The sequence below is a fragment of the Vicia villosa genome, linkage group LG4 (assembly GCF_029867415.1).
Source record: "Vicia villosa cultivar HV-30 ecotype Madison, WI linkage group LG4, Vvil1.0, whole genome shotgun sequence".
Taxonomy (NCBI): Eukaryota; Viridiplantae; Streptophyta; class Magnoliopsida; order Fabales; family Fabaceae; genus Vicia; species Vicia villosa.
Genome location: NC_081183.1, coordinates 17,194,382 through 17,220,451, shown reverse-complemented (window position 1 = coordinate 17,220,451; position 26,070 = coordinate 17,194,382). Strand labels below are relative to the sequence as shown.

General features: G+C 32.1%; 3 protein-coding genes across 3 annotated transcripts; 1 reads left to right on the top strand and 2 right to left on the bottom strand.

Moving 5' to 3' along the window:
* Positions 1–5,841: 5,841 nt before the first annotated feature.
* On the bottom strand, positions 5,842–6,698 carry LOC131598905 (probable glutathione S-transferase). Its single transcript, XM_058871472.1, has 2 exons — positions 6,352–6,698; positions 5,842–6,263 (listed from the first exon to the last, which is right to left on the bottom strand). The coding sequence occupies exons 1-2, from the start codon at positions 6,664–6,666 to the stop codon at positions 5,919–5,921; spliced, it is 660 nt and encodes a 219-aa protein (XP_058727455.1). The 5' UTR covers positions 6,667–6,698; the 3' UTR covers positions 5,842–5,918.
* Positions 6,699–18,835: 12,137 nt separating this feature from the next.
* LOC131594594 (probable glutathione S-transferase) lies at positions 18,836–19,901 on the bottom strand. Its single transcript, XM_058866765.1, has 2 exons — positions 19,498–19,901; positions 18,836–19,397 (listed from the first exon to the last, which is right to left on the bottom strand). Exons 1-2 carry the CDS (start codon positions 19,810–19,812, stop codon positions 19,053–19,055), a joined length of 660 nt encoding a protein of 219 aa, XP_058722748.1. The 5' UTR covers positions 19,813–19,901; the 3' UTR covers positions 18,836–19,052.
* Positions 19,902–23,472: 3,571 nt separating this feature from the next.
* On the top strand, positions 23,473–24,570 carry LOC131598904 (probable glutathione S-transferase). The gene is made up of 2 exons (XM_058871471.1): positions 23,473–23,860; positions 23,944–24,570. The coding sequence occupies exons 1-2, from the start codon at positions 23,546–23,548 to the stop codon at positions 24,289–24,291; spliced, it is 663 nt and encodes a 220-aa protein (XP_058727454.1). The 5' UTR covers positions 23,473–23,545; the 3' UTR covers positions 24,292–24,570.
* The last annotated feature ends 1,500 nt before the right edge of the window (positions 24,571–26,070 follow it).

Below are 26,070 nucleotides of genomic sequence, written 5' to 3'. Positions count from 1 at the left end.
CTAAGGTTTCACCTCTGGTGCCCACTTATTCTTGGGCTCAGTTGTATTAGTTCCAAAAGATCTAAGGTTTTTGCCTTTAGATCTTTTCAATTTATATAAGCAAAAAGGCTCTAAATGACTAGCTCCTTTACAGTGTGTGCATTTATAAAATAGGCGATTTTTTTCTTGTGATCTATGTATTTAATAGGTTTTCTATCCTTTTTAATTACTAGTTCATTTTTAATAAAGTAAGGTCTTTGACTTGATAAGATCAAGTCAAGCTTTTCTTTCCCATGGGTAATTTTTCCTTGGTTTTCGTGTAATTTAGTTACTTCCTTTTTCAGATGGACGCAACGTCTACATTCTTCTCATGAGTTTCTTATCTTAGTTAGTTCTTTCTTTAATTATTCATTGATTTCTTTAAGATATCTTAATGACTCCTTAATAACTAATTGGCATTCTCTTGCTTTATCATTTTCTTTAGCTAACTGACCAGCCATTCTAAACAATTTTTCATAAGATGGTTTAGTTACCTAAACAATATCTACCTCGTAGGTTGCCTTTAAGTGATCTTAATCTTTTTTCGTTGGAAGCGGATTCTTTTACAGTTCTTCCAGAGGTTGATGTTTCTCCTCGTTTTCTTATTTCGAAGATTTCATTTGAAAATAGTTCTTCTTCACAACAATTTATCAAACATGAGGTTCCTTCATTTGATGTTGAATCTTCCGATGATCGTTCAACTACTGAGTAAGTTCTTTTGAAGGATTCTACTGGAGTTGTACGATAGGAGTATGATGAAGTTAATGATTCTTTTTTTTTCAATCTCGTGTCTTCATCTTAGAGTAACTGAATTTGCTCCTTCAATTTCTCTATAATTTTCTTCTTGGTTGATTTTTCCTAAGATTCATGAAGGTTCTCATCTTTCAATTTAAGGATTGGATTAAATTTCCAATTCTTAATTATTAGACAAAATTGGTTAATGAAATTCTAATTTCCTTCTTAATTTTTAATTCTTAGACATTGGTTAGTGACATTCTACTTTCGGTTTAACGAATGGATCTCCAAAATTGTTTCCTTCTTAGGCAACATTCTACTTTAACATGTATGTTTATAAGTCGTTTTAGCTTTGTCCATTTTTCCATCTCTTTTTTCATTTTAAACATCCTTATGAATTCATGTGAGTTAATTTTATAAATTACTGACCAACATTAACCCGTTTTTATTTTTTGCATGAGATAAACTTATAATGGCAATGATTGTTGATTCCATCAATTACTCTAAAGAACTTTCAAAAATGGTCGATCGTATGCAAGATCTTTGGGTTGTTACTCAATTCTCTAAGGGTGAACATATTGAGGTCTGGTTTGATTTGTTTTGTAAAACTGTTTTTTAGTTTTTAAAATCTAAAAAATAATAAAATTTGTTTGGTAGTCTAATTTTACAAAACTATTTTTGAAAACTATTCTCTATTTAAGAGTTTTAAAAATTAAAAAACTAAAATAGGTTTTAAAGACTTTTACTCTACACACAAGAAGGGGTGAATTGTGTGTTTCATAAAAACTTGGTTTTAAAAAAACTTTTCAGATCAAAATCCGAGTCAAAAAACATTCTTGAAAATGTTTATAAACAAGCAGTGGAAAATAAAATCGAGGAATATAAAGTATAGAAATAAAGAGTTTAAGCGAAAGAAAAGAACACCAGGAAGTATACAAGTTCAATAAAAAACTACTTAGTCTTGTCCCCAAGAATTGATCTTGAGAGTATTCAATTAAACGTGAGAGTTTTTAGTAGGTAAAACCCACAAACCCCCTTATAAGGAAAATGAAGTTTATGGCTAACTTCCAACCAAACAATACACAGAGGAGCGAAGTGATGATTCTTCCTTCCAAACAATGGATTGAAGTTGTTAATCTTCTTTCCACAAGAACCTTGGATATGTTAGTCTTTAAGCTTCTAAACAAACCTTGAGATCTTTTAACATCAGGATGATTTATCGAACCTAAACATTGGTTTTATACAGAGCAAACCAATAATCTATGTGATTTTACCATTGGCTGATCACAAACTGCAATAAGCTTTTAACATTGAGATAAGCTTTAACCTAAACATTTTTTATCATGGTATAACAACAAACTTATGAGATTTTACCGAAGGCTGATCTCAAACCTAAACAGAGACTTGATCACACAACTCCCTAAACCAAAGCTTTTTACGGGGTTAGCTTAGACCCCAAAAAACAATCCCTAACTAGATAAAATATTCAACCAAGGTAAAAATTTAAATTCCTTGGTGAACTTACAAAACTACCCTTCCAGAATAATAATTTCCTCCCTAAAAAGGACTTTCTCTAAAAGCACTTCAGTTAAACTTTTAGTGAGAGAAAGTAAACAAAAAGAACTTTTAGAGAGGGAGAGTGAGAAGCTAGAAATTAAATCACGTTTTTGGATGATGAAAAGGAGTGGAAAGGGAACTTTATCTATAGGCTAGATGTTGGCACAAAAAAGGAAATGATTTTAAGACTTTTAAGACTTGTCAAAGGATTGGTACATATTGTCAATCAACTGCTTACCCTAAGTTAATTGATTATCGAGCTCAAAATAGAAAAGGAACGATATTTAGTCGTTACTCATCATTAAGATATTGTTCTAACATCTAAGGAATCCATTTTGAACTGGGCCAATCGATTAGGTTAATGTTCCAATCAATTTACAAAAGCTCGATTCGGTTGGTAAGCTCGACATAGTCAAAAGCTTTCTTTGGCTCGAGAGAAACCTAGATTAAAATCTTAGTGGCTCGTGGTAAGCCTGGTAGAACCCTTGATTTAGTTCGTGAGTTCAACCTGATTAAAAAGTTCTCTTTGGTTTGAGATAAGTCTGTGTAAAATCACAGTTTAACTTGGGACTATCCGCTTCAAGTTATAGTTTGGAAGGAAGAATAACCTCTTCTCTCTATTGTCGCTCTTTGGTTGAAAGTTATCTTGAAACTTCACTTTTCCTTATATAAGGGGGTTCAAGTTCAACCTACTAAAACCTCTTAAGATTACTTGATAATTTGCTAGACACTCAAGTGTGTCTATAATATGACATTTTGAATTAAAGAAGAACAAATGTTGCTATGGCTGTTGAATAAATCAATGATACTATTGGACATATAATTGTCTTCTGCAACTATGTTTTGATCACTATATATGTTAATTGAAAGAATATGACATATAATTTTTTTATGTATCACATATAATTGTTTTGAGAAGTATATAAATTGGTATAGATAGAACGAAATGGAGTTTCGGTGTAGTGACGTGAGTTTCCGGTGCGACAGAGCAGAAATGAATCTGTAAGATTAACACTCTAAGGCTCAAGTCAATGGATAAGTGAAAAATTAATATGAGTGTGTAAATGGGAGAATACTTGAAAGAAGCGTGTTGAACTTTATATAGTATTGACAAATAAAATTCCCCCCTAAGATGCGACACCTTACTCGAGTGGTCGCTCGATCGGATCTAACGGTGGGAAATATGTTGGAGGTCGGGATCATGTGTCTCGACAGGGATGAAGTATCACATGTTTTGTGTGTCATTATGTGTGATGCTTGTTGTATATCCTTCCATCATGGGTCTGACGAATTGACCTAAACAATTGTCCTTCAAATCCTTGTTCTTACCTATAAAGCAAAGGCTTGTTAGCATGCCTTCAGTCCGGCTTCTGGTGTGGAATAATATTTATGGGACATTAATAACATTTAGAACTCGTGTATTAAATGTGAGTCTTGTCACAGACACATTTTTAAGGATCATTCTAATACGTGGCCTTAAATACCTAGGGTAAAGGTGACATTGTGCTTTAGGGCACTCGAGTCCCGTTGTGATCTCGAGATATAAGTTTATTCGTTGATTTGTGTTTATCTACCCTCTTTCATTCTGAGTCATTGATTTGTTTACTTCGCTCCATTATGCAAAGGTGATTTCTCCTTACAAGTTATTTCATCCTTTATGCAAACAGTCTTTTCTCTCTACCAATTTTGATCATTCTTTTCGAAACTCCTATGACATATTGCTTTGTCTATTTCTTTCCCTTTTTTGATTCTCGAGCTATTTGGTCTCTTGCATTTTGAGTGGTTTTTCATTGTAGTTGTGCCTTCACACCTCTAGTTTTTTCCAAATACCGTTTATTTTCTCTTGTTTGTTATTGTTGTTTTATGATTTTTCCTTTTAGCAATGGTCAACTTAGGAATTGAACCTTCAAAAATTATAAGCATACCTAGTGGCAAGGACATTAGTGAGGCGTCATCTTGCACAAGTGTGGTATACCCAAAAATACAAGTGATCCCTCCTCTAAGAAATATCTTCCCTTTTGCCAATCCCATTGTGCTTAATGAGAGTTGTGAGCCTAGGAAGGGTTCTATCGAAAGTAATAGTGAACCCGTGAATTCCCAACTTAGTGAAAACGCAGACAATCCTATAGGAGTAGTCGGAGGGGTTATCCTAGATTGTCCCCTTACCAGAGAAGTCAACCTTGATTCCTCCATATTTTCATTGCCCATGGTAGAATTTGAGTCTGTGGAGGCTTATTAGGATGATCAGGGGGCCTGTTCTTACATTAAAGCCTTTAGGTTTTTAAATGGTTGTGAACCTAGCTGCAAGGAAATTTTGGAGCATCCTGATTTCTGGAGTCACTCTAGAGTTTATGAAAAACATTTTCTTTTTGTTGACATCGGAACAAAGATGGTTCGAAAAGACCAATAATGCCTTGATTTATCCGCCCAATATTTTTTTTGGACGTTGAGTTGGTCGGAACAATTTCTATTTTCAGCATTACTCAAAGTTTAGAAAGTGCCCGTTTGGATGTGGCTCCATGTTTTGATTGGTCTGTCTCTTATGTTGAATCCGGGAAGAGGTTATGCAACTCTTTTGACGGGTGTTCAGGACCCTTTCATAAGTATTTATTTTTCAAGTTGAGACGTAGGCTTCCCTTCAACAATTTTGAAGTGAAAGTGTTGAATCACTTGAGAATCACTTATTCTCAGCTACACTAGTAGCATGTTTGATTTGGCTTTTTGAAGAGTCAAAAACAATTTTAGAGGTGTAGAATTGATTCTAGAATGATTTTGATGTGTTTGGTTCTTCTAAAGTATAATTGATTCTGCCTAAAAAATTTATTCTATTTGAAGCTAGAATCTGTAGCTTCTAAATTTAAACTTTATTTGTATACTAAAATTTATTGTTCAGTTCACTTTTATATAAATGTATCCAAATATAAATTTATTTTGCTAAACTTAATTCTATTAAAATCAATTCTACCAAACTCAATTCCGTCAAAATCAAAATCAATTTTATCTACTGCCAATCCAAACACACTATAAATAACATGGACTTTTGCGAATGTGTTCCAATATTTACATTATGGATTAGAACTGATATTTTCTTGTGAATTGGGTTCATTTGCAAGAGTAAAATACTCTTTTTGCTAAAATCCTCTTCTTTATTCTCATACTTGATACCCTTTTCCTCAAGTGCAATTAGAACCCTCATGCCATAATGACTTGGCAAGAAATTTAACATAATATATAGAAAATTGAAATTGAATGCAGGAATGAGTGGCTCGGTTGTTTGGTTGGTGATGCCATATATAGAAAATGTTGAGAATCATGAAAATTCAAATAACAAAAATCAATTGAAGTAATAGTAAGGGATACTTCTATGCATAATGATTTCTTTGAGACTCACACTCACATAAACAATGCCATCTAAAACAACATAATATTAGTAAGTAGAAAGGGAATGAATATAACAATGCATAAACTTTCCTACTTAAAGCATAAAACTTGAAACATCAAAGTGCCTTTTTATTACATAATTATTCTATCAAAAAGGTTAAAACATCTGAAATCATTTCTTACATGTTTTGATTCCTGGCAAGAATGGCATGCATAATAAAAATGACCTACTCAATGCCCATCTTCTTCCTCATCTCCACAATGAACTGATAGACCTTATCTTGATCAGGAATAGACTTAGAAACACTCTCAATCTTGATACATCTCTTAGCCCAACCAACAAACTTGGGACACTCCTTCTCTATATTGATATTAGCTAAAGTCTCATAGCCTTTAAACCAAGTGTAGAATGGAATAAGTGCAACATCCACATAACCAAGTTTCTCTCCTCCAAAATAACTCTTGTCTCCCAACTCTTGCTCCATCAATTTGAGGACTTCTATGAATTCCTTCTTTGCAGCTTCTAGTTCTTCTCCCTTTTTGGTCCAAAGGTTCCTTCCACTTTCATAGATCTATTTCACATTAAAAATTGATTCACATTCAATGATAGAAAAAGAAAAACAACAAAAAAACCATGCAAGATGGTAAATATATATATACCTTCTTGTCACCAAAATCAGCCCAGAATCTAGCTTGTGATCTCTGGTAAGGATCAGAAGGCAACAAAGGAGATTTATCATTCCAAACATCATCAATATACTGAACAGCAATGAGAGATTCACAAATGGATTTGCCATTATGAATGAGGACAGGAATTTTCTTGTGAATAGGGTTCATTTGTAACAACAAAGGACTCTTGTTGCTCAAGTCTTCTTCTTTGTACTCATACTTGATACCCTTTTCAGCAAGGGCTATTTTGAGCCTCTTCCCAAATGGACTTGGCCAGAAATCTAGAAGAATCACTTCATCAGCCATGGCTGTATGTTAGAGAAAAACAAAGAAAGAAGAATAAAATGTTAATATGGAAGAAGAAATGATAAGAAAAACAAGGCTTAGAACTCTATTTATGGAATGTAGATGTGAAGTTTGTGGAATGTAGAATATTGAATAGAACAAATTTGTAGGAGAAATATAGATTATATGTTCCAAAATAAGCTTAAGATGGCTAAACGAGTGACATTTGTTTAATAGTTTTCTTAAAATGTTGACCATTTCAATTATGATTAGATTGGTCAAACACATTTAAAATGACACGAGAACAAGGGCTTGAACTCTTTATTAGAAGGTTAATTATAAAGTAACCACTCCATCAATTTATGATTTTAAAATTCATAAAAAGTTTTGAGACCATTAAAATCTATTTGTTATAATCTTTTTTTTAGAAAACAACTCAACTATAAAAAATAGCTTTTAAGACTTAAATTATAAATAGCAAAAGAAATATTTAAATTTGTTTTAACATTATTTTGAAAAATTAAATATTTAAATGTTTTTTAATATTATTTTAGTTCATATGATTTAAGTGTGTTTACAAGTTAAATATGATTGGAAAAAAATTTTGTTTGTATTTTTTAGTCTGAATATAAATGGATTATGCAAAAATGATATTTAGTTTGTATTTTGGTTTTCATAGAAAATCACACCTTTTTATTTACTAATCACCATTAGTTCGTAGATTTTTCTCTTAAATTTTCCTTTAGACATGTTCTTTGATTAGGGAAGATCCTTTGTGATGATTGTCATGTATTGGCTTTTTTTTCTCTGGTGTTCTTCTCCTTTGTCGTTGCTATCTTTTTTACTCCACTTGATTTCATTCTTAGCCTCGATGGTCTTCTTGGGAGTTTCTTTCTCTACAAGGTGGTTGTTTTTTTCTTGGTGATATATCACGCCTCTTGTATTCCTTCTCCCTCTCGTGGTCATCTTTTTAACTGTTATCCATGGTGTACTTGGTAAGCCTCCCTTTCTTGATCAATTCTTTGAATGTGTCCTTCAATATATTCACATTCGTCTGTGTTGTGATCATGGCTCGTATGAAAACGACAAAACTTTTTTTGTCTATCCTATTTGATTCTTCCATTGATCGGGTAGGGTTTTCTTATCTCATCTTCCTTTAAGTTGATATTCGAATATTTTTGCAGGATTTTTTCCTCAAAGTGTTCAAAGGAGTGTAGCACGAGAAACTGGCTTGAGGCCCTTGGTCTTCGTCGTCTCGATGGTGATTGTTGCCTCTTTTCAATGTTCGTAATTCCTCGAGTTCCCCGCCCCTTGAGCTTTCTCTATCTCTCCGATCTTGAGTTCTTCTTCATAGTTGATGTATGGCTAGGCCTTCATTAACATATCATTTAGGCTTTTCTCCCTCTTCTAGCCCTAGCCTTTTTCCTTAACATGCAATTTGCCAGCATCCCTTTCTTGAATATCCAACACTTCAATTTTTCATTTGTCCCTTTGATTTCTATCGCCGTCTTAGTAAATTAGTCTATGTGTTCTCGCAGGGTTTCTATTATATTTTGTTGGATTATACTAAGTATGACTATTATAATGAGTTGTTAGTTTGAAGCGATCAAATGAACAATAAAGAAGTCACAAATCTCCTTTTAGGAATTTATGCAACCGTCATGAAGGGTCTTGAACCACATCATATCAGCTCCTTTGAGAGTCTGAACAATCAACTTATATTTCACAACTCCACGGGCATGGTAGTAGTCAAGCATGGTGTCAATGTGCTCAATGTGTTCTTTCAGATCTCTCATGCCATTGTAGATGTCAAACTTTGGATGTTTCTTGAGGGATTTTGGGTTCCTACCGCCGAGGATGTGCCTAAAGAGCTCACTTCTCTTCCAATCAGGAACATATACTTCAGCATCACATAAATCCCCTCTTTGAAAGTGGTGTGATGATGATCGATAGGAACGGTAAATCCTCATTGGAGTGTGTCTATCACGTCTTCCTCCGGAATCATATGGAGGAGTTTGTTATTCTCGATTCTTGATATGGTTAAGCGATCTAGATGTTCCTCCGCGTGGAGAAACATCGTCAACATTTATCCACTATGGTGCGACTCTTTAGTTGTCATGTAAAGCTACTTCACGTATACAGTGCACCCTAGGGAGAACATGTTGTAAATTCTCTTTGATCTGAAGCAGTATTTTAGTCAAGAAGTGTGAATGGTGTCGATGTACTAGGTTGTAAACACTATTGAGCAAATCGTTATCCCCTTGCATGCCTAAGTTGGCTTGCAATTGTTGGAGGCTCTAAAGCATTTCTTGTTCGGGGATTTATAATGGTATAGGAGGTTGCTTTGAGGTTTGGCTATGTATTAGTTGTTGTCAAGACTAAACGTTTGGGAGAACTTGGAACCTGTTCTGATCGATTGTCGGAGGAATTGGATTTGAGAGAGTAGAAGCAGAAGGAAAAGTAACCAAGACCAAACTGTCTTTGACTGTAGGAGTAATTCGTACCTATATCTCGGGACTAGGAATGTTGACTTTTGCTTCACCTATGTTGGGAAACTAATCGAGTAGATTTCGATCCTGTCGTGGCTTTCACGAGATTGATTGATTGCTCGACCAAAAAGAAGATAAGTTGATGTTGCTTTATTGTGGTAGAGAAATGATAATTTCTCGCAGAGATTCTAGGAAATCGATTGTTGATTCCCATAGACAGTGCCAATGTTCTATTAGAGAACTAGGAATAAGAAACGAGATTGTAGTGAGATGTTTCGTTGCAGTGATGATATTTTTTTATACGTAGGAATGGAGTGGCATGTAAGGTTAGCACTCCAAAGCCTGCATCACTGAAGTATTCAAGAAGCAATTTAGAGTGAAAATGGAAAAAATACCTAAAATTGGTGCATGAGGAGCTTATATAGGTTGAACAGTTAAAATTACTCTTGTTTAATCCTACATGCTGAATGATTAAGTGTTTTATTAGATATGATAGTGGTAGATCGGTCGGAGTTAGGGATCGTATGCTTCATGATTAGCCGAGGTCTCACATGCTTTTTCTTTTCATTTGAATCTTTTGTATTGGGTCCACAAATTAGACATTTGTCCATGGGTCTTGCGGACGATCCGGAACAAATAATACACATTCACTTTAAAGTTTAAGGTATTAGGTGTATTTATTTTTTTCATGTATAGTGTTCAACATCTATTCTTTCATCTAATGTAGATCTTTTTCGTATGGCGTGTTAAGGAGTTTAGAGATCCTATATTAGTGTGGATCAACACATTATTTTAAGAGCAATCACTTTAGTGAGTTGAAAATCATACCTTCATCCAAAATCTTACGACATTAGGTATTTTGATTCTCACTTATAAAGTGTTTAACATTTACTTTTTCATCTAATATAATACTTTAACTCACTTGACAAAACACAACATCTCTAGTATGAGTCTCTATGCATCCTTGATCCAACATTGGAAATCTCTCTTATTCCTTTACAAAGTCGAATCAAGGTCTAATACCATTTTCGAAGAGCTTAGGGGAGCGTACATTGGTTTGGATTAACACGTTTGGCTAAAAGTAACCATATAAGTTAGTTGAATATCAAACTCAAAGACTAAGATTGTTATAATAAAAAAACTCAAATGAATTTTTTATGTTAATACTAATACTGTACTTTTTTTCTTTAAAAAATAAATGAATATTCATGTTCATATTCATAATCATAAGAGTCTTACCTACTCTATTAAAATAAAATTAAAAATAAAATTATTCATAATTATGATTCATATTGCCGCATGTCATGGCTATTGCCTGCCACCTTGCCCATAGTTAAATACATATGCCCCCGAATAACTTTGAATCAGTAGACGACAAGGAAAAGCGTGCGGCAACCAAGGATTCCAACCTTGAGAATAAGGGGACTAGAAGCCCTGGCGGTGTCCAACAGGGTAAATCACTAGTCTAGAGGTAGAATAACACATATGCTAAATCTACTAGAGGCACATGCTATCATTGTAATGGAAGAGGCCACAAATCAAATGTTTATCCAACAAGGAAGGGGAAGAGGAAAGAGTAGCACGTGCAGTTGAGAATGATAAATATGCAAGGGTTGAGTTTGCAGATGTAGAATCTAATGAGAGGATAAATTTTGTGTTGGATAGAATTTTACTATCATCCAAAGATGAAGGAAAGCGCAAGAATTTTTTTAAAACACAATGTTCTATCAAGAACAAGGTGTATAATCTGATTGTGCATATTTGCAGCAAGGAGAATCTAGTGTCACGGAAATTGGTAGATTATTTGAAGTTATCCACAAAACTCCATGAGAAGCTATACACCCTCGGTTGGATAAACAAGGGCTCTCAAATTCGAGTAACACTAGAATGTATAGTTCTTATCTTCATCGAAAAGCATTATAGAGAATAGGTACTTTGCGATGTTCTTAATATGGATGTCTGTCATATTTTACTTGGTAGACCTTGAGAGTTTGATAATGATAGTACTAATCGAGGATGGCATAATGCGATGATGTTTACATGGGGCCTATGGTTCACGTTTTTCACTTTGATAACAATCTAGGAGGAAATAAGTTTAGTTTCTTGGCGATGACATAGAGTGAAACGAGCTTGATGAGGCTGTTAAAGAAACTGAATTTGCTGTCAAGTGGTGAGTAAAGGGCTAAGGAGTGTTGAAAATGAGGAAACAAAAATTCAAGAAGAAGTGATAGGGATTCTACAGGATTTCAAGAAATTGATCGCAGATGAGTTATCAAATGATTTGCCTCCTATGCGTGATAAATGTCAGAAAGTTAAAGCTTTCAATATGGAAGACAATGTGATGGTGTTTCGGCGTAAGAAGAGGTTTCCAATTGGTACTTACAACAAGCTGCAGCCACAAAAGTATGGACCGTTCAAAATGACCTGGAATATCAATGATAATGCTTATGCGGTAGCTCTCCTGTATTTCATAAATATATCCAATACTTTTAATGTTGTTGACATTCATGAATATCAAGAAGACGGGACTCTTTATCAAGAAGAGAATTCGGTGTCGAATTCTTCAGAGGTGGAGGAGATTTATGTAGATGGAATTTTTAAGCCATCCAAGTTTGTTTCAAGCCCAAAAATAACACTTTAACATTTTTGGAAATTTTCTATTTTATTTCCGTTTTGGATTAAAAAACTATTACGGTTATTTTTCAATTTTATTTGTGTTTTGGATTAAAAGCCCATCAGGATTTCTTTGATTTTGTATTTAAAAAAATTTGCGTGAGTCAAAGATCATCTTTTTAGACAATAAAATTTAGTATTTTCATTATCTTGTGGATTATATAGTTTACCTGATAGCTTTTTCGCTTGCAATCTTGTGCTCTTATTCTAGGTTTAGCACTTGTTAATCCCTAAGGTTTCTGATTGCGTCATATATATATATATACTCCCTTCAGCCTTATTTAGGGGTAGAAAAACGGACCCGGCCTGCGGGGAAAGCCCGTTTGACCCTTCATTTTTTGCGGGCCGAGCCTGAATTTTGAACCCACATATTTAAGTATGTCCGTCCCGCCCCGCACCGTAAAGAAAAGAGGTTGGCGTGGGTCGGTCACGCGCAGCCCGGGGGCATCCTTTGAAGAAAAAATAAAAATAATTTTATGATAGTGTATGGCCCATAACAAAACAAAACAACTTAACCCATTAAAAAGTTGAATTAGGGTTCACTTACTAATACTATCTCTCTGCCTTCCAAAAGCAAACGTACTATTACTTCGTCGTCCTCAGTAGCTACTCTCTCTGTCGGCGGCAACACTCACTCACTCAGGTACCATGCTGCATATTTTTCAATGAATGGGTTATCACTTATCAATATAATGATTTTCACTTATAAATGGGTACCATGCAGCTTATTTGTCAAAAAAATTCTGAAGCCTCTATTATATAATAATTTAATGATTTCCTTATGCTTATTTTTCAAATCAAATATGACAATTCATAGGTGATAAATTTTATTTATTTTCTATGTGATTTATTTATTTTCTATGACGATTCATATCTGAAGCCTCTATTAGATAAGTTTTATTTATTTTCTATGTGATTTGTAATATATATATATATATATATATATATATATATATATATATATATATATATATATATATATATATATATATATATATATATATATATATTTGATGATGAGAGTTTTTCATGAAATATATTTGATATTGTAGTTGATAACTTGGTATTGGTAACTTGGTATTATAGTTGATAACTTGGTATGGTAACTTTGTATGTCTCTGTATACAGCAATTTATAGTTGATAATTTGGTATTGGTAAAAATTTAACAGCAATACTATGTTAACTTTTTATTGTATGTCCTAACTTTTTAATATGATTAAATGCATAGGTGATAACTTGAAATGGATTCACAAACTGTTGGTAATGAAATTGTAGATGAAGTGAATGTGAATGTGAATGTGGTTGATTTGGAGAATCAAACTATTCAAGGGGAAAATGAATTAAGAAACACCGAAGATGATGTTTTTCCTAAGTCTAAGAAGGCCAAAACATCAAGTGCCGATTGTTGGAAAGTGTTTACTAAAGTTGGGGTGGATAAAGATGGGAATCCATTGGCTAAGTGCACCGGTTGTTCAAAGGTTTTGAAGGGTGGCGATAGGAATTATGGTACCACGACTTTGAATCGTCATATGAAGAAGTGCACTAAAATCAAATACACCGATGTAGGTCAAGTAATGATCGACTTGCAAGGTAGACTCAAGAATCTTACAATAGATAAAAAGGTTTCTAGGTCAATGGGTGCTTCTGCAATCATTACACATGATTTGCCGTATAAATTTATGGAGTTTCAAAAAATTAGGGATTGGATGAAATATTTGAACCCTGAATTTTCTCCTATTTCAAGAAATACCGCTAAGGCTGATGTTGATGAAATGTTCAAGACAGAGAAAGAAGCTCTTAAGAAAGAGTTAGCTAGTATTCCCTCTAGAATTTCATTAACTTCTGATATGTGGACAACTTGTACAAGTGAAGGTTATATTTGCTTGACTTCTCATTATGTTGATTCTAACTGGAATTTGAAGAGTAGGATTCTAAACTTTTGTCATATGCCTCCTCCACATACGGGATCTGAGATGTCAAAAAAAGTTCTTGAATTTTTATCGGATTGGAGAATTGAGAAGAAGATTTTTTCACTCACGTTAGATAATGCTTCTGCTAATGATGTAATGCAAGCTCACTTGAAAAGACAACTTGTATTACAAAATTGGTTATTAGCTAAGGGAGAGTTCTTTCATGTTCGTTGCTCAGCACATGTTTTAAATTTGATTGTCTAAGAGGCTTTCAAAGTACTTGGTGACGCATTGGAAAAGATTAGGGAAAGTGTGAAATATGTGAAGGGCTCTGAGGGTAGAATGGAAAAATTCAAGGAATGCATTGAACTCATTGGTGGTGTTGAAACATTGGGTGGTTTGTCTTACGATGTTTCTACTAGATGGAATTTTACTTATTTGATGCTTCAAAGTGCATTGAAGTACCGACGTGTATTTGCAAGTCTTAGTTTTCATGATGATAATTATAAAGTTTGCCCTTCAGAAGAAGATTGGAAAATAGATGATAATTATTTTGCGTGAGTCAAAGATCATCTTTTTAGACAATAAAATTTAGTATTTTCATTATCTTGTGGATTATATAGTTTACCTGATAGCTTTTTCGCTTGCAACCTTGTGCTCTTATTCTAGGTTTAGCGCTTGTTAATCCCTAAGGATTCTGACTGCGTCATATATATATATATATATATATATATATATATATATATATATATATATATATATATATATATATATATATATATATATATATATATATATATATATATATATATATATATATATATATATATATATATATATATATATATATATATATAAGGAGGGTTATATTTACTCCAAGAGTAAGTTATCAACACTTACTCCACATCTTAACCATTAATTTTTTTTCAATCTAATGGTTAAAATTAATGACTAATTAAATACGGAGAGAGAAAATCAATACTCATTAATTTTAACCATTAGATTGAGAAGAATTAATGGTCAAGATATATATATATATATATATATATATATATATATATATATATATATATATATATATATATATATATATATATATATATATATATATATATATATATATATATATATATATATATATATATATATATATATATATATATATAGGGGACGTATCAAATGAGAACTTTGGTTATTATGAGAACTAAGAACTATTAATAACAACCATACGATTTATAATCAAAATTATATATATACTCCCATCGGCCTTATTATTTATAAGCAAAAGTCTTCTAAATTTTTTGCCCTTAAATATAAACAAAAGTTAACAAATTATCTTTGGATCAATTACTTAATATGGTAAGTAGATGATAATTTAATTAAGGGTGTATTAGTAATTATATCATGTCTTTTACATGAAATCAAGAAAATTAAATGCACTTAACTAGCATTCTTAATAAACGTGAAAATTGTCTTTTTTGCTTATAAATCAGGTAGGAGTAGTATATTTGATGACCAATTAAGGTTCCTATTATTTTGAAATGAGTCATCCTGACCTCCCTTCATATTTTAGTTCATATTCATTTAATTAATATTAATTTTTAAATAGAAATTTAATAAATCTTTTTACTTTATTTGATTACTTAACAATTAATACACTTAATTTGAAAAAATAATTAATATAATTAAAATTATATATATATATATATATATATATATATATATATATATATATGCTCACATAATAATTATTAGAATATTAAAATAATAAGTAAATATAAAAAAATATTTCAACAATCTTTTACTTGAGTAATGTATCTTAATAACTATACCACAGTTTTTTAGGCGTGCATCTGAATGCTATGTATATTTGCATTTCAACTTTACCATTTGGTTCACCTCATATGTCAATAATGGAAGTGCCATGGTTGTCGTAATTGTTGTATAACATGATAAAACCCCAACGACCACCAGATCAATGCATTTGATGACATAGATTGATATGGATGAGCGGCATGGAAATTCCATACAATATAATCTCTAAATCATGCATATTTCCAACTCGTCTTATTGAAGTCTTTATTGTGATCAAACTAAAGTTTCTCAGGTGCAATTAAAATTTCAATATTTGCACACACAAAAATTGACATTATTATAACAATAATACCTCATAAGTTTTTATTTCTACAAAAAATCAAACATAAAGTATTTACCAAAATATAGAACATAAAAGAAAATAAGGAAAAGACTCCCACTAATTCAAGGAAATCTCAAAACCTAGACTCATATGATCAACATGCCCATGAAATGGTGTAGGTGTCAAACCTTTGGTTAGTGAATCATCTAACATTATTCACTATTACGAAATACACATTTCGTCACATCTTCTTACTACAACCATTTAATCAACTGAAGTAATAACTCATCTTAGGCGCTTTTATTTTTTGTTATTTATTAAAACACTTTTTACCATGGTCCAGTCTAACAACTATGGTGATAGGTTAACAAGTGAAAAGCTTCAAATCTCACACTACTACAAATAACACATTTCACCTCAAACGTGAAATGTATTTAACCTCGTGTAAAGAAGAAAGGTAATGAATGGTATCATGAAAAGCTTCTATTTTACCCCTCGGTTAATATAAAATCGAGGGCTTAAGTTATATGTACATGGGTCCTAACCCCAGCATCTGCATTTTAATTATTTTCAAAACTAGCACAACAAACCTCTCAGTTTTTTTATAAAACAAAGGGGTAAGATAGATTTTTTTTAAACTCGTTACATTGTTACACAAAATATTAATAAATTAATTTGTTACCAAACTATTTTGTTTACCCAGAATATTAAATTGTTTACATAGAAACAAATTAATTTACGAAGATTTAGATTTTAGATCTTCAAACCATATAATTTAGGGGTAGAGCAAATGATGGGTGCAGAATATTCTCTTGGACTTTTGTTTGTATTTGTTTCTCAAATAAAACAAAAAAAAAGTCTTAAATAAATAAATGATTTTTTGCTTAAATAAATATATAAGAACACAAACCTTAAACCCAAATAATTTTCTGCTATTGCAATCTATCATAAAAATCTTTTTCATGGCAAATCTTAAAGTGGTGGATGTAGATAATTTCAAGCGTTTCATGATGCTTCACAATGGAACTTGGAATGCTCTTTTTGATATTCATAATGCTTTTATAATAGAAGTTTTTATGTTTCACGCTGATCACTAATGGTAGTGTCTTGAGCATCAACGTCAAAATTTTGTTTAAAGACGGTGATAAATATCATCAATAATTACGCCAAAATTATTCCCTCAATTTTGACAATAACTGAAATAAAATATGTTTAACCCTCGGATTTAGAAGAAAACCAAGGTAAATTATCTTTTTTTAAGATTTACATTGTTTACACGGAATATTAAACAAATTCAGATTCGTCATCGTCGCTGAAATTCAACTTTTTTTTGCATAACTTGTATGCATCCAACTTCTAATATTTTCAAAGGTTGAATACCTTCTTTGTTTAACTTGAAGTTAAAATTATTTTACGCACTTGCAATCTATCATAGAGAATTTTTTCAACTTTTCTTAACTAAGCATTGTTCGAAGAATACAAAACAACATCAACATCATTATGTGAGATAGATTGCAATGGCAGAAAAAATGTTTTGTTCAAAGATAGAAGAACATTGAAGATTTTTCTGTATTGCAATATATTCCAAAGAATGATGCATACGAGTTTGGGGCGGCTACATATAAGTAAGGATTAGGGTAAGATCCGTTTAACGGGTGTTTTTATAGTAAAATTTTATTAATTTATCCCTCGATTATTACGAAAATCGAAGAGGTAGATCATTAAGTTTACATTTATAAAGAAATATAAATATAAATTGCAATAGTTGATATTCGAAGCGTGTCCTGAGTTGTTTTTTTCCCTTGGTTATACTAAAAACCGAGAGAATATGTTGTTTTTATTTTTAAAAAAATAATAAAATATGGCACGCCTTGACGTTATACTTTTTTTTTTACTAAGGTGAAAGTTTTATCATGAAATGAATTATTTGAAGTAATGTCAGCACCAATAATTTTTTATTTTTCATTACCAAGGTGTGTCCCCTATATTTATATTTATATTAAAAGTAAACTAATTTTTACCTCGGTCTAAAAAAGCAAACATTGTGAAATGTACCTTAATAACTTGCTTGAAGTGTGTTAATTATAGACATTTTATCATAGTTGCTAATAACAATCGTGCTGAAAAGTATTACTTATATATAAGTTAAACTTATATATGGTTTTGTAAAGAATATACTTGATTTATCATTCTTTTAAGTTTGCTTAATCTTGAGAAGATTTTGGTATAATCCTCCTCTCAATTTTATGATCCGTTTTCTTTATATTTATGCATCGCATCAATGGAGGGCAAGTTTACAAAGAATTATAGGACACACAAAACATGGTCACAAATTGAAATTTCTAAGAATAAGACAACTTAACACCTATTCACTTCCTAACCGCCCATCTTAATGTTCACAAGGATAATTCTACTCTTGGGACCTACACAATTAATAGAGTTCACGGATGGATTTTGGAGTGTTATAACAACATTTGTCTATTCCATAGACTTTTTATGGTATTGTGTACATTTTTGTGTCATCCTATATACCTCTAAATATTCCTAAAACATGCTCAAGAGATTGCGTTCATATCCGACTTATTGGATCGGAAAGTCAAGTATTGGTCAGATTGTAGTCCGAAGCCAATAAAGCCCATCCAGAATTATAACTCTCCAGCATAGCAAGGTCGAGATGAGACAACTGATGGACTTTGAGTACATAATGGATCAGAGCTACTATATAAGAAAATGATTAAAAGACTCGTGTTGCTAAAATCCTCTACTTTATCTCATACTTTATACCCTTTTCAACTAGTATAATTAAGACCCTCCTGCCATAAAAACGGCCAAAATTGAACAGAAACACCTCATCTGACATTGCTGAGATAGAGGGCTTGAAGTTGAATGCAGAAATGAATAAATGAATGGCTAAGGTGTGTGGTTGGTGTTGTCAATATATAGAAAAGGTTAAGAATCATTAAAACAAGAGCAACAACAGTTACTAAAATGATAAATACTTTCACATTACACCATGCATATAACAATGCATAAACAGAACAAACAGATCAAAGATCAATCACAAAGCTTGGCACACCAAAGTGCCTTTTTATTACATAACTATTCTATCAGAAAGCTTAAAACAACTGAAACCATTCATTTAGTGCATGTTCTGATTCTTACTAGAAGCTAGCACAAACTCACTGTTAATATCCAACCTACTCAATGCCTATCTTCTTCCTGATCTCAACAATGAACTGATAGACCTTATCCTGATCAGGAATAGACTTAGAAACACTCTCAATCTTAATACATCTCTTAGCCCAACCAATGAACTTGGGACACTCCTTCTCTATATTGATATTACCAAAAGTTTCATAGCCTTTAAACCAAGTGTAGAATGGAATAAGTGCAACATCCACATAACCAAGCTTCTCTCCTCCAAAATAACTCTTGTCCCCCAACTCTTGCTCCAACACTTTGAGGGCTTCTATGAATTCCTTCTTTGCAGCTTCTTTCTCTTCTCCTTTTTTGGTCCAAAGGTTCCTTCCAATCTCATAGATCTATTTCACATTGAGAAATAAAAAACACACTCAGTTAATAATCAAATGGTAGAACAAGAAAAACAACAAACAAAACATGCAAAAGAGGAAACTTATATACCTTCTTGTCAATATAGTCAGCCCAGAATCTAGCTTGTGATCTCTGATAAGGATCAGAAGGCAACAAAGGAGATTTATCATTCCAAACTTCATCAATATACTGAACAGCAATCAGAGATTCACAAATGGGTTTACCATTATGAATGAGAACAGGGATTTTCTTGTGAATAGGGTTCATCTGTAACAACAAAGGGCTTTTGTTCCTCAAGTCTTCATCTTTGTACTCATACTTGATACCCTTTTCAGCAAGGGTTATTCTGAGCCTCATCCCGAAGGGGCTTGGCCAGTAATCGAGAAGAGTGACTTCATCGGCCATGGATGTAGTTAGAGAATAAGAAAGAAGAATAAAATGTTAGTATGGAAGATGAAATGAGTGGGTGTGATAAAAGAAAACAAGGGTTAGAAGAGTATTTATAGAATGAGATTTGGAATGAAAAAGAGTGTAGATGTGAAGTTTGTGGAGTGTATAATATTGAATAGAATAATGACTTAAATGTAGAAAAAAACGTAATTTTGCTACTGGGAAACCGACATAGGAGAAATCTAGACTGTTATGTAATTGGATCGAGTTGGATTAGGTGTCAGATTGATTTAGTTGTTTAATTTAGATATTATAGAATTATTTCGGTCAGACTCGAATAATTATTTTAGATTCCTCAAGAACCAAATCCAACTAAACTCAATTAATATTTATTTTATTTATTTTAATTATTATATAAGGCTAACATATTATAAAAATAAAATTCACAATATTGTTTGGTTATTATCATTTAACGATAACGTTATTATCACAATAATATAAGAACAAGCACTTTGAATGTTATTTAGTTTGTAGTTTAGAGTGTGATAATAACCAAAATAATGTCAATAAAATTAAAAATGTTATCACATAATAATAATCAATAATAAAAATAGTTGTTCTTTAATTATTTTAAAATTTTGTTTATTTTTTTACGATTAAAAAATGAATATGTGAAATTTTATGAAAAAAATAGTCATTTTAATAAATTTATTTCAATAAATATTAAACCGATAAAATCCATCCGACTTATCCGCTTAACCGAATTTGATGAAAACCGAAATTTATTCAGTCGAAATTGGGTCATTAAAATAAAACCGCAGTTTACGTCGGATTTAAGTTTTAGGCCCGATACCAACCCAAATCGATCGATTGTCTACCCCTAGTTACCTGTACGTTCCAAGATAAGCGAAAAATTACTTCTTTTTTACAAAATTAAAATTACTGTTCACATATATCGACATTGATCTTTATAATTTTGACTTTTTAATATTTTTATATTCTCTATGGTAAAACAATTTTGGTTAATGATATATAAAAATTTTGTTAATACTATATAGTTGGATTAATAGGTGTTTTGACAAAAAATAAATAATATGAACGGAGAAATAAAGTTGGTTAACTGGATGTAATATGTTGGTTAATATAATTTATAATAATTTGATTAATGAGTGTTTGACTTAAAAAAGTAAATAAGGTTGATTAATGCAATTCATAATTTGACTAATAACTTTTAAAAAAAATGAAGTAGTAAATAAAGTTGGTTAATGGGGTGTAAATATTAATTATTGTATTTCACAATTTAAGGGAGAATTTAATTAATATTATATATTTTATTAGTTAACGAAGTAGTGAAGTTGGTTAATGCGTTATAAATAAAATAGATGGTTAATATTATATATTTTTTTGAATAATGCAATGTTAAAGTTGGTTAATAACAAAATCATATATTTGTGTTATAAAATAAGTTTTGAAAAAAAATTATACATAATATATATTTTTTATATTCAAAGAGTTTGCAAAAATAATATAATGTTTACCGTATAAATACGGTGAACAGTACATAGTATCAAATTTGACTGTAAAACCTAGTGTCAACGTAGCATTTTTGTTTTTTATCAAGCAATTGAGAAATTTGTTAAAAATTGAGTACAAGGCTATTCAACCCTTGACAAAATAAAGACACTCATTAAGGGTCGAATAACAACAAAAAACTATAATAGACAAAAATTCAGATTTACTAAATAATCCGACCAAACGAGCTCTAATTTATCATTCATCTTGGCTAAAATCCACTCCCTAATCAAGACTTTAATCTGACCTACCAAATCTAATTGTCTTAAACAAACTTTCTCAAATAGAATTTTATTCCGAGATATCCAAATCACCCAACAAATAGCTAGCCAAAAAAGATAAATAAACTTCTCCTTGAATTTGAACTTTTTCATACTGTAAAACATTCTTTGAAGGATTAGTAAAGAGTCACAGTTTTTCATTCACTTTATCTCTAGCCACAAGCTACTACTCCTCCATATGTCTACCACCACCGGACAGAGTAACAAAAGATGAACGATGTTTTCTTCCATCCCTTTGAGTCAGTCTTATGCAACACGACATCCGATGTAAGATTCGCTCTTTGTCTTCCTCTTCCCCGTGGAGTTTAGTCTTACTTTTTTGCCTATCACACATATAAATATTAAACTGATCAAACTCAATATTTATCATTATGATAGTAAAAATCATACAGACAACATCCATGAAAAAAGAAACGATTTACCCTGATCTATCTTGTCTCTAAATTAATGCTTGAATTGCTTTTTGAAGTCTCCCTAATGCTTGAATTGCTTTTTGAAGTCTCCCTCTCACAACGATCCAAAAACCCCCACCATACCTTGTGTTTTTTTCTTAAATAATCACTATCTCTTGTTTTACCTCTTCCCCGGTTCAACCAGGCCCGACTCTAGGGTAAGAAAATAGAGGCCTTTGCCTAAGGCCTCAAAATTTCCATTTGTTTTATAGACATATAAGTATACGATAATGTTATCTATAGTGTTTTATAAAACTGCTTCTACTACATACTGTTTAGGGGTTAAAAACAGGCCCGACTCGTTGAACATGCGCGTTTTGACTGCACTTTAATGCCAGACGGACTAAGGGTTTAGGCCCTCACCCTTTATTATGTTCGCCCTGCTCTGCCTCCTTTTCTTCGCAAGCTTTTGCAGGCGCGAGCTTTTACAATTAGTCTTTAAGAAAAACTATAATAATTTTAAATAAATATTTTACCTCGGACCGCAACTAGGTCAAGCTGACGCTGAGTTTAACCGTCGACATAACGTGGTCGTTCTATTCATGGATTAGGGTTTTCATATTCTCTCTCTTCCTATTGTCCTCAACCTTTCTTATCTTTTTCTATTAAAATATACCAAATTAAAATATATTATTTATGAAATTAAATTAAACTGCTTCATTTTAATAATTTTATGCATCATTTTAATTAAATTAAACTTTCTATTTATGAAATTAATAAAGTCAACTTAGAAGTACCTGCATTAAATATTAATGATCTTTTTCAGTTTAATTATATTTCTTAAATTTGAATTCAACACTAAAACCACATCATGAATATTTTTTATATATAATAGTTCTTTTTAATCAAAAATCATATTTTATTAAAAGAATTAGGTTAAGGTTAGATATTTTTAATTAATTTCTATCCAATTAAACAAGAAAATGGTTTTTCATTCTTGTTCGATTGGCATATGATGCAACTGATTACATCACGAGTCAAGTTGTCGAATACAAAATTGACCTCATGATGTATTTGATTACATCACACATTCACATCACAGTCTTGCCCAAAAAAGATTACAGTATATAATAGAAAATGAAAAAACATTATAAAAACAATCTTATTAACATAGAAGACAGAATCTAAATATTTAATACTTGTCATTAACAAAATTGTTTTGAAAAACTTAGACTATGTTTTTCATTCAAAAGAATTAAGATTTGACACTCCACGTCAACTTACTTAAGAAATCTCTAGAGAAATCTACATATGTCGGAATATAAATTCCAGATTTCACCTAAAACACTGTCCCATTAATAGCAGTTGCAAAGTTAAAATTGTCTGCAACTTCTCCCTCTATATATAGAGTTTCAAGCCTTGCATTTTTTCACACCAAATCATTTCTGCTTTCACTACAATTACAATTTATTCTTCTTTCTTTCTTATTCTCTAATTACATCCATGGCTGATGAAGTCACTCTTCTGGATTACTGGCCAAGTCCATTTGGGATGAGGCTCAGAATAGCCCTTGCTCAAAAGGGTATCAAGTATGAGTATAAAGATGAAGACTTGAGCAACAAGAGTCCTTTGTTGTTAAAGATGAACCCTATTCACAAGAAAATTCCTGTTCTCATTCACAATGGAAAACCTATCTGTGAATCTCTAATTGCAGTTCAGTATATTGATGAGGTTTGGAATGATAAATCTCCTTTGTTACCTTCTGATCCTTATCAGAGATCACAAGCTAGATTCTGGGCTGATTTTGTTGACAAGAAGGTATATATATTTACCCCTTTGCATGTTTTGTTTGTTGTTTTTCTTGTTCTACCATTTAATTATTAACTGAGTGTGTTTCATAGGTCTATGAAAATGGAAGGAACCTTCTTTGGACAAAAAATGGAGAAGAGAAAGAAGCTGCAAAGAAGGAATTCATAGAAGTGCTCAAAGTGTTGGAGCAAGAGTTGGGAGACAAGAGTTATTTTGGAGGAGAGAAGCTTGGTTATGTGGATGTTGCACTTATTCCATTCTACACTTGGTTTAAAGGTTATGAGACTTTTGGTAATATCAATATAGAGAAGGAGTGTCCCAAGTTTATTGGTTGGGCTAAGAGATGTATCAAGATTGAGAGTGTTTCTAAGGCTATTCCTGATCAAGATAAGGTCTATCAGTTCATTGTCGAGGTCAGGAAGAAGAGGGGCATTGAGTAGGTTGGATATGTTCAGATAATAAGTGATTCGTGATGAGTTTGACAAAAATCAGTTAGTTAAATGTGATTATGTCATTCTCACCACGAGTCAGAACATGCACTTAAATGATTGATTTCAGTTGTCTTAATTTTTCTGTTAAAATAATTATGCAATAAAGAGGTACTTAGATGTGCCAAACTTTGTCCTTTTAGTAGGATTTGTGATGGATCTATGATCTGTTTGTGTAATGTGTCAGTATTTATTGTAATTGAATATATTGATGAGGTTTGGAATGGTCAATCTCCTTTGTTTCCTTCTGATCCTTACTATGCTATAAGCCTGTAACTATAAATCTTAATTCCTTCTAGTGCTTCATTACCATGATTATGCTTAGCGTTAGTCCTTATAAAATTAAGATTTTTTTAGAGTTTAGTCTCCACATAATTTTTCTTTAGTTTTAGTTAATGTTTTTCATTTTTAAAGACTAAATATAGGAAGTAAAATCACATTTAGCTCTTATTTTTATATAAACCAATGTTGGAAAAAAACTGAAACTAGAAACACCAATGCACAACCAGTTCAACCTCAATTGAACTCAGTATATTATGTTCATCTGAGTGGTAGGCCAAATTCAGTTTTGGGTTTGGCGGCCTTTAAACTTTTGAGATTTTAACCTCTGCAGATATATAAATAAATTATTCTTGAAAATTTAATTAGTTAGAGACATTGCATATATATGAGAGAAATTTTTTTATTTTTTTGCATATTTTTTAATCAATGGAAGGATCTTATCAACATCCATAAATAATTGCATAGCTCAAACCAAACTACTGATTATATATATTTTTTTATATTTTCTAACATCGAATGTAAATAGATTAGACCTTTTTTTTGCAGCATCAACCAAATTTCACATATATAGCAAACAAAATTTGGAAAACAGAAACAACAAATTAGATCCAGAAATTAACAACTCGAATGGTTTTTATATATCCTGATGCAAAAAATGGAATTTAGAAGTTCAGAAAAGATGAAGTTGTGAAACGCAGGTGGGAAAATTGGTGTATTTATCATACATCCTGATGGGCTATGGCTTTGAACCAGTATGCCCGAATAAGGCAGAGAAGAGGTGAGATTATGAACCAATCTGGATCCTTTTTAGGTCTTCGATTGGTGTCAGACTGTTCTCTGGGGACTCCTTTCGTGGGACGAGATCTACGAATTGTACGTGGTAGCTTCAGGGTCAATTTATCTTTTTAAACTTTTTCCAACCTCAAACTATTGGTAACATTGTCTAACCTGCTCCTGATTTCCCTAGATGATTGCTACATGCCCGTACTCTAGAGGGAACTTCATTGTAAGATAGAGGGTGGATAGAGCCACCTCTAGAGTAATGAAAGTCGGATGCCCAATTATGATGTTGTATGGAGATGGGGCGTTGACGACCATATATATGATTTCAGTTTCTTTTGCGTTTCCTTCGCTCCCAAAAATAGTGTCTAAAGTCATGTAACCCAATACTCGGACTTGTTCTCCCGAGAACCCCACCAACAATCCTTTAAACGATCACAACTCATCCATATCGAGCCTTAAACCTTGGGAGGCTTCCCAATATATAATATGAGCTACTCTGATTGATCATAACTCACTTCACGTCCCACTTCATAATTTTCATTGGATCATCCTCGCGAGGCACCACGCCTTATGTATCTCGCCTAGAGAAACTGCTCTGGGGTTTGAAAGAGTGGTGCCACGGACGGGGATTATGTGAGATGTGCATCACTTTCCTTGCATAACTTT

What these genes read in the sequence shown, in the direction of transcription:
- LOC131598904 (XM_058871471.1), top strand. Translation starts at nt 23,546, where the DNA reads ATGGCTGATGAAGTCACTCTTCTGGATTACTGGCCAAGTCCATTTGGG. An exon ending in CTGATTTTGTTGACAAGAAG is followed by an intron (nt 23,861 to 23,943) that starts GTATATATATTT and finishes TGTGTTTCATAG; the next exon opens with GTCTATGAAAATGGAAGGAA.
- LOC131598905 (XM_058871472.1), bottom strand. Translation starts at nt 6,666, where the DNA reads ATGGCTGATGAAGTGATTCTTCTAGATTTCTGGCCAAGTCCATTTGGG. An exon ending in CTGATTTTGGTGACAAGAAG is followed by an intron (nt 6,264 to 6,351) that starts GTATATATATAT and finishes AATGTGAAATAG; the next exon opens with ATCTATGAAAGTGGAAGGAA.
- LOC131594594 (XM_058866765.1), bottom strand. Translation starts at nt 19,812, where the DNA reads ATGGCCGATGAAGTCACTCTTCTCGATTACTGGCCAAGCCCCTTCGGG. An exon ending in CTGACTATATTGACAAGAAG is followed by an intron (nt 19,398 to 19,497) that starts GTATATAAGTTT and finishes AATGTGAAATAG; the next exon opens with ATCTATGAGATTGGAAGGAA.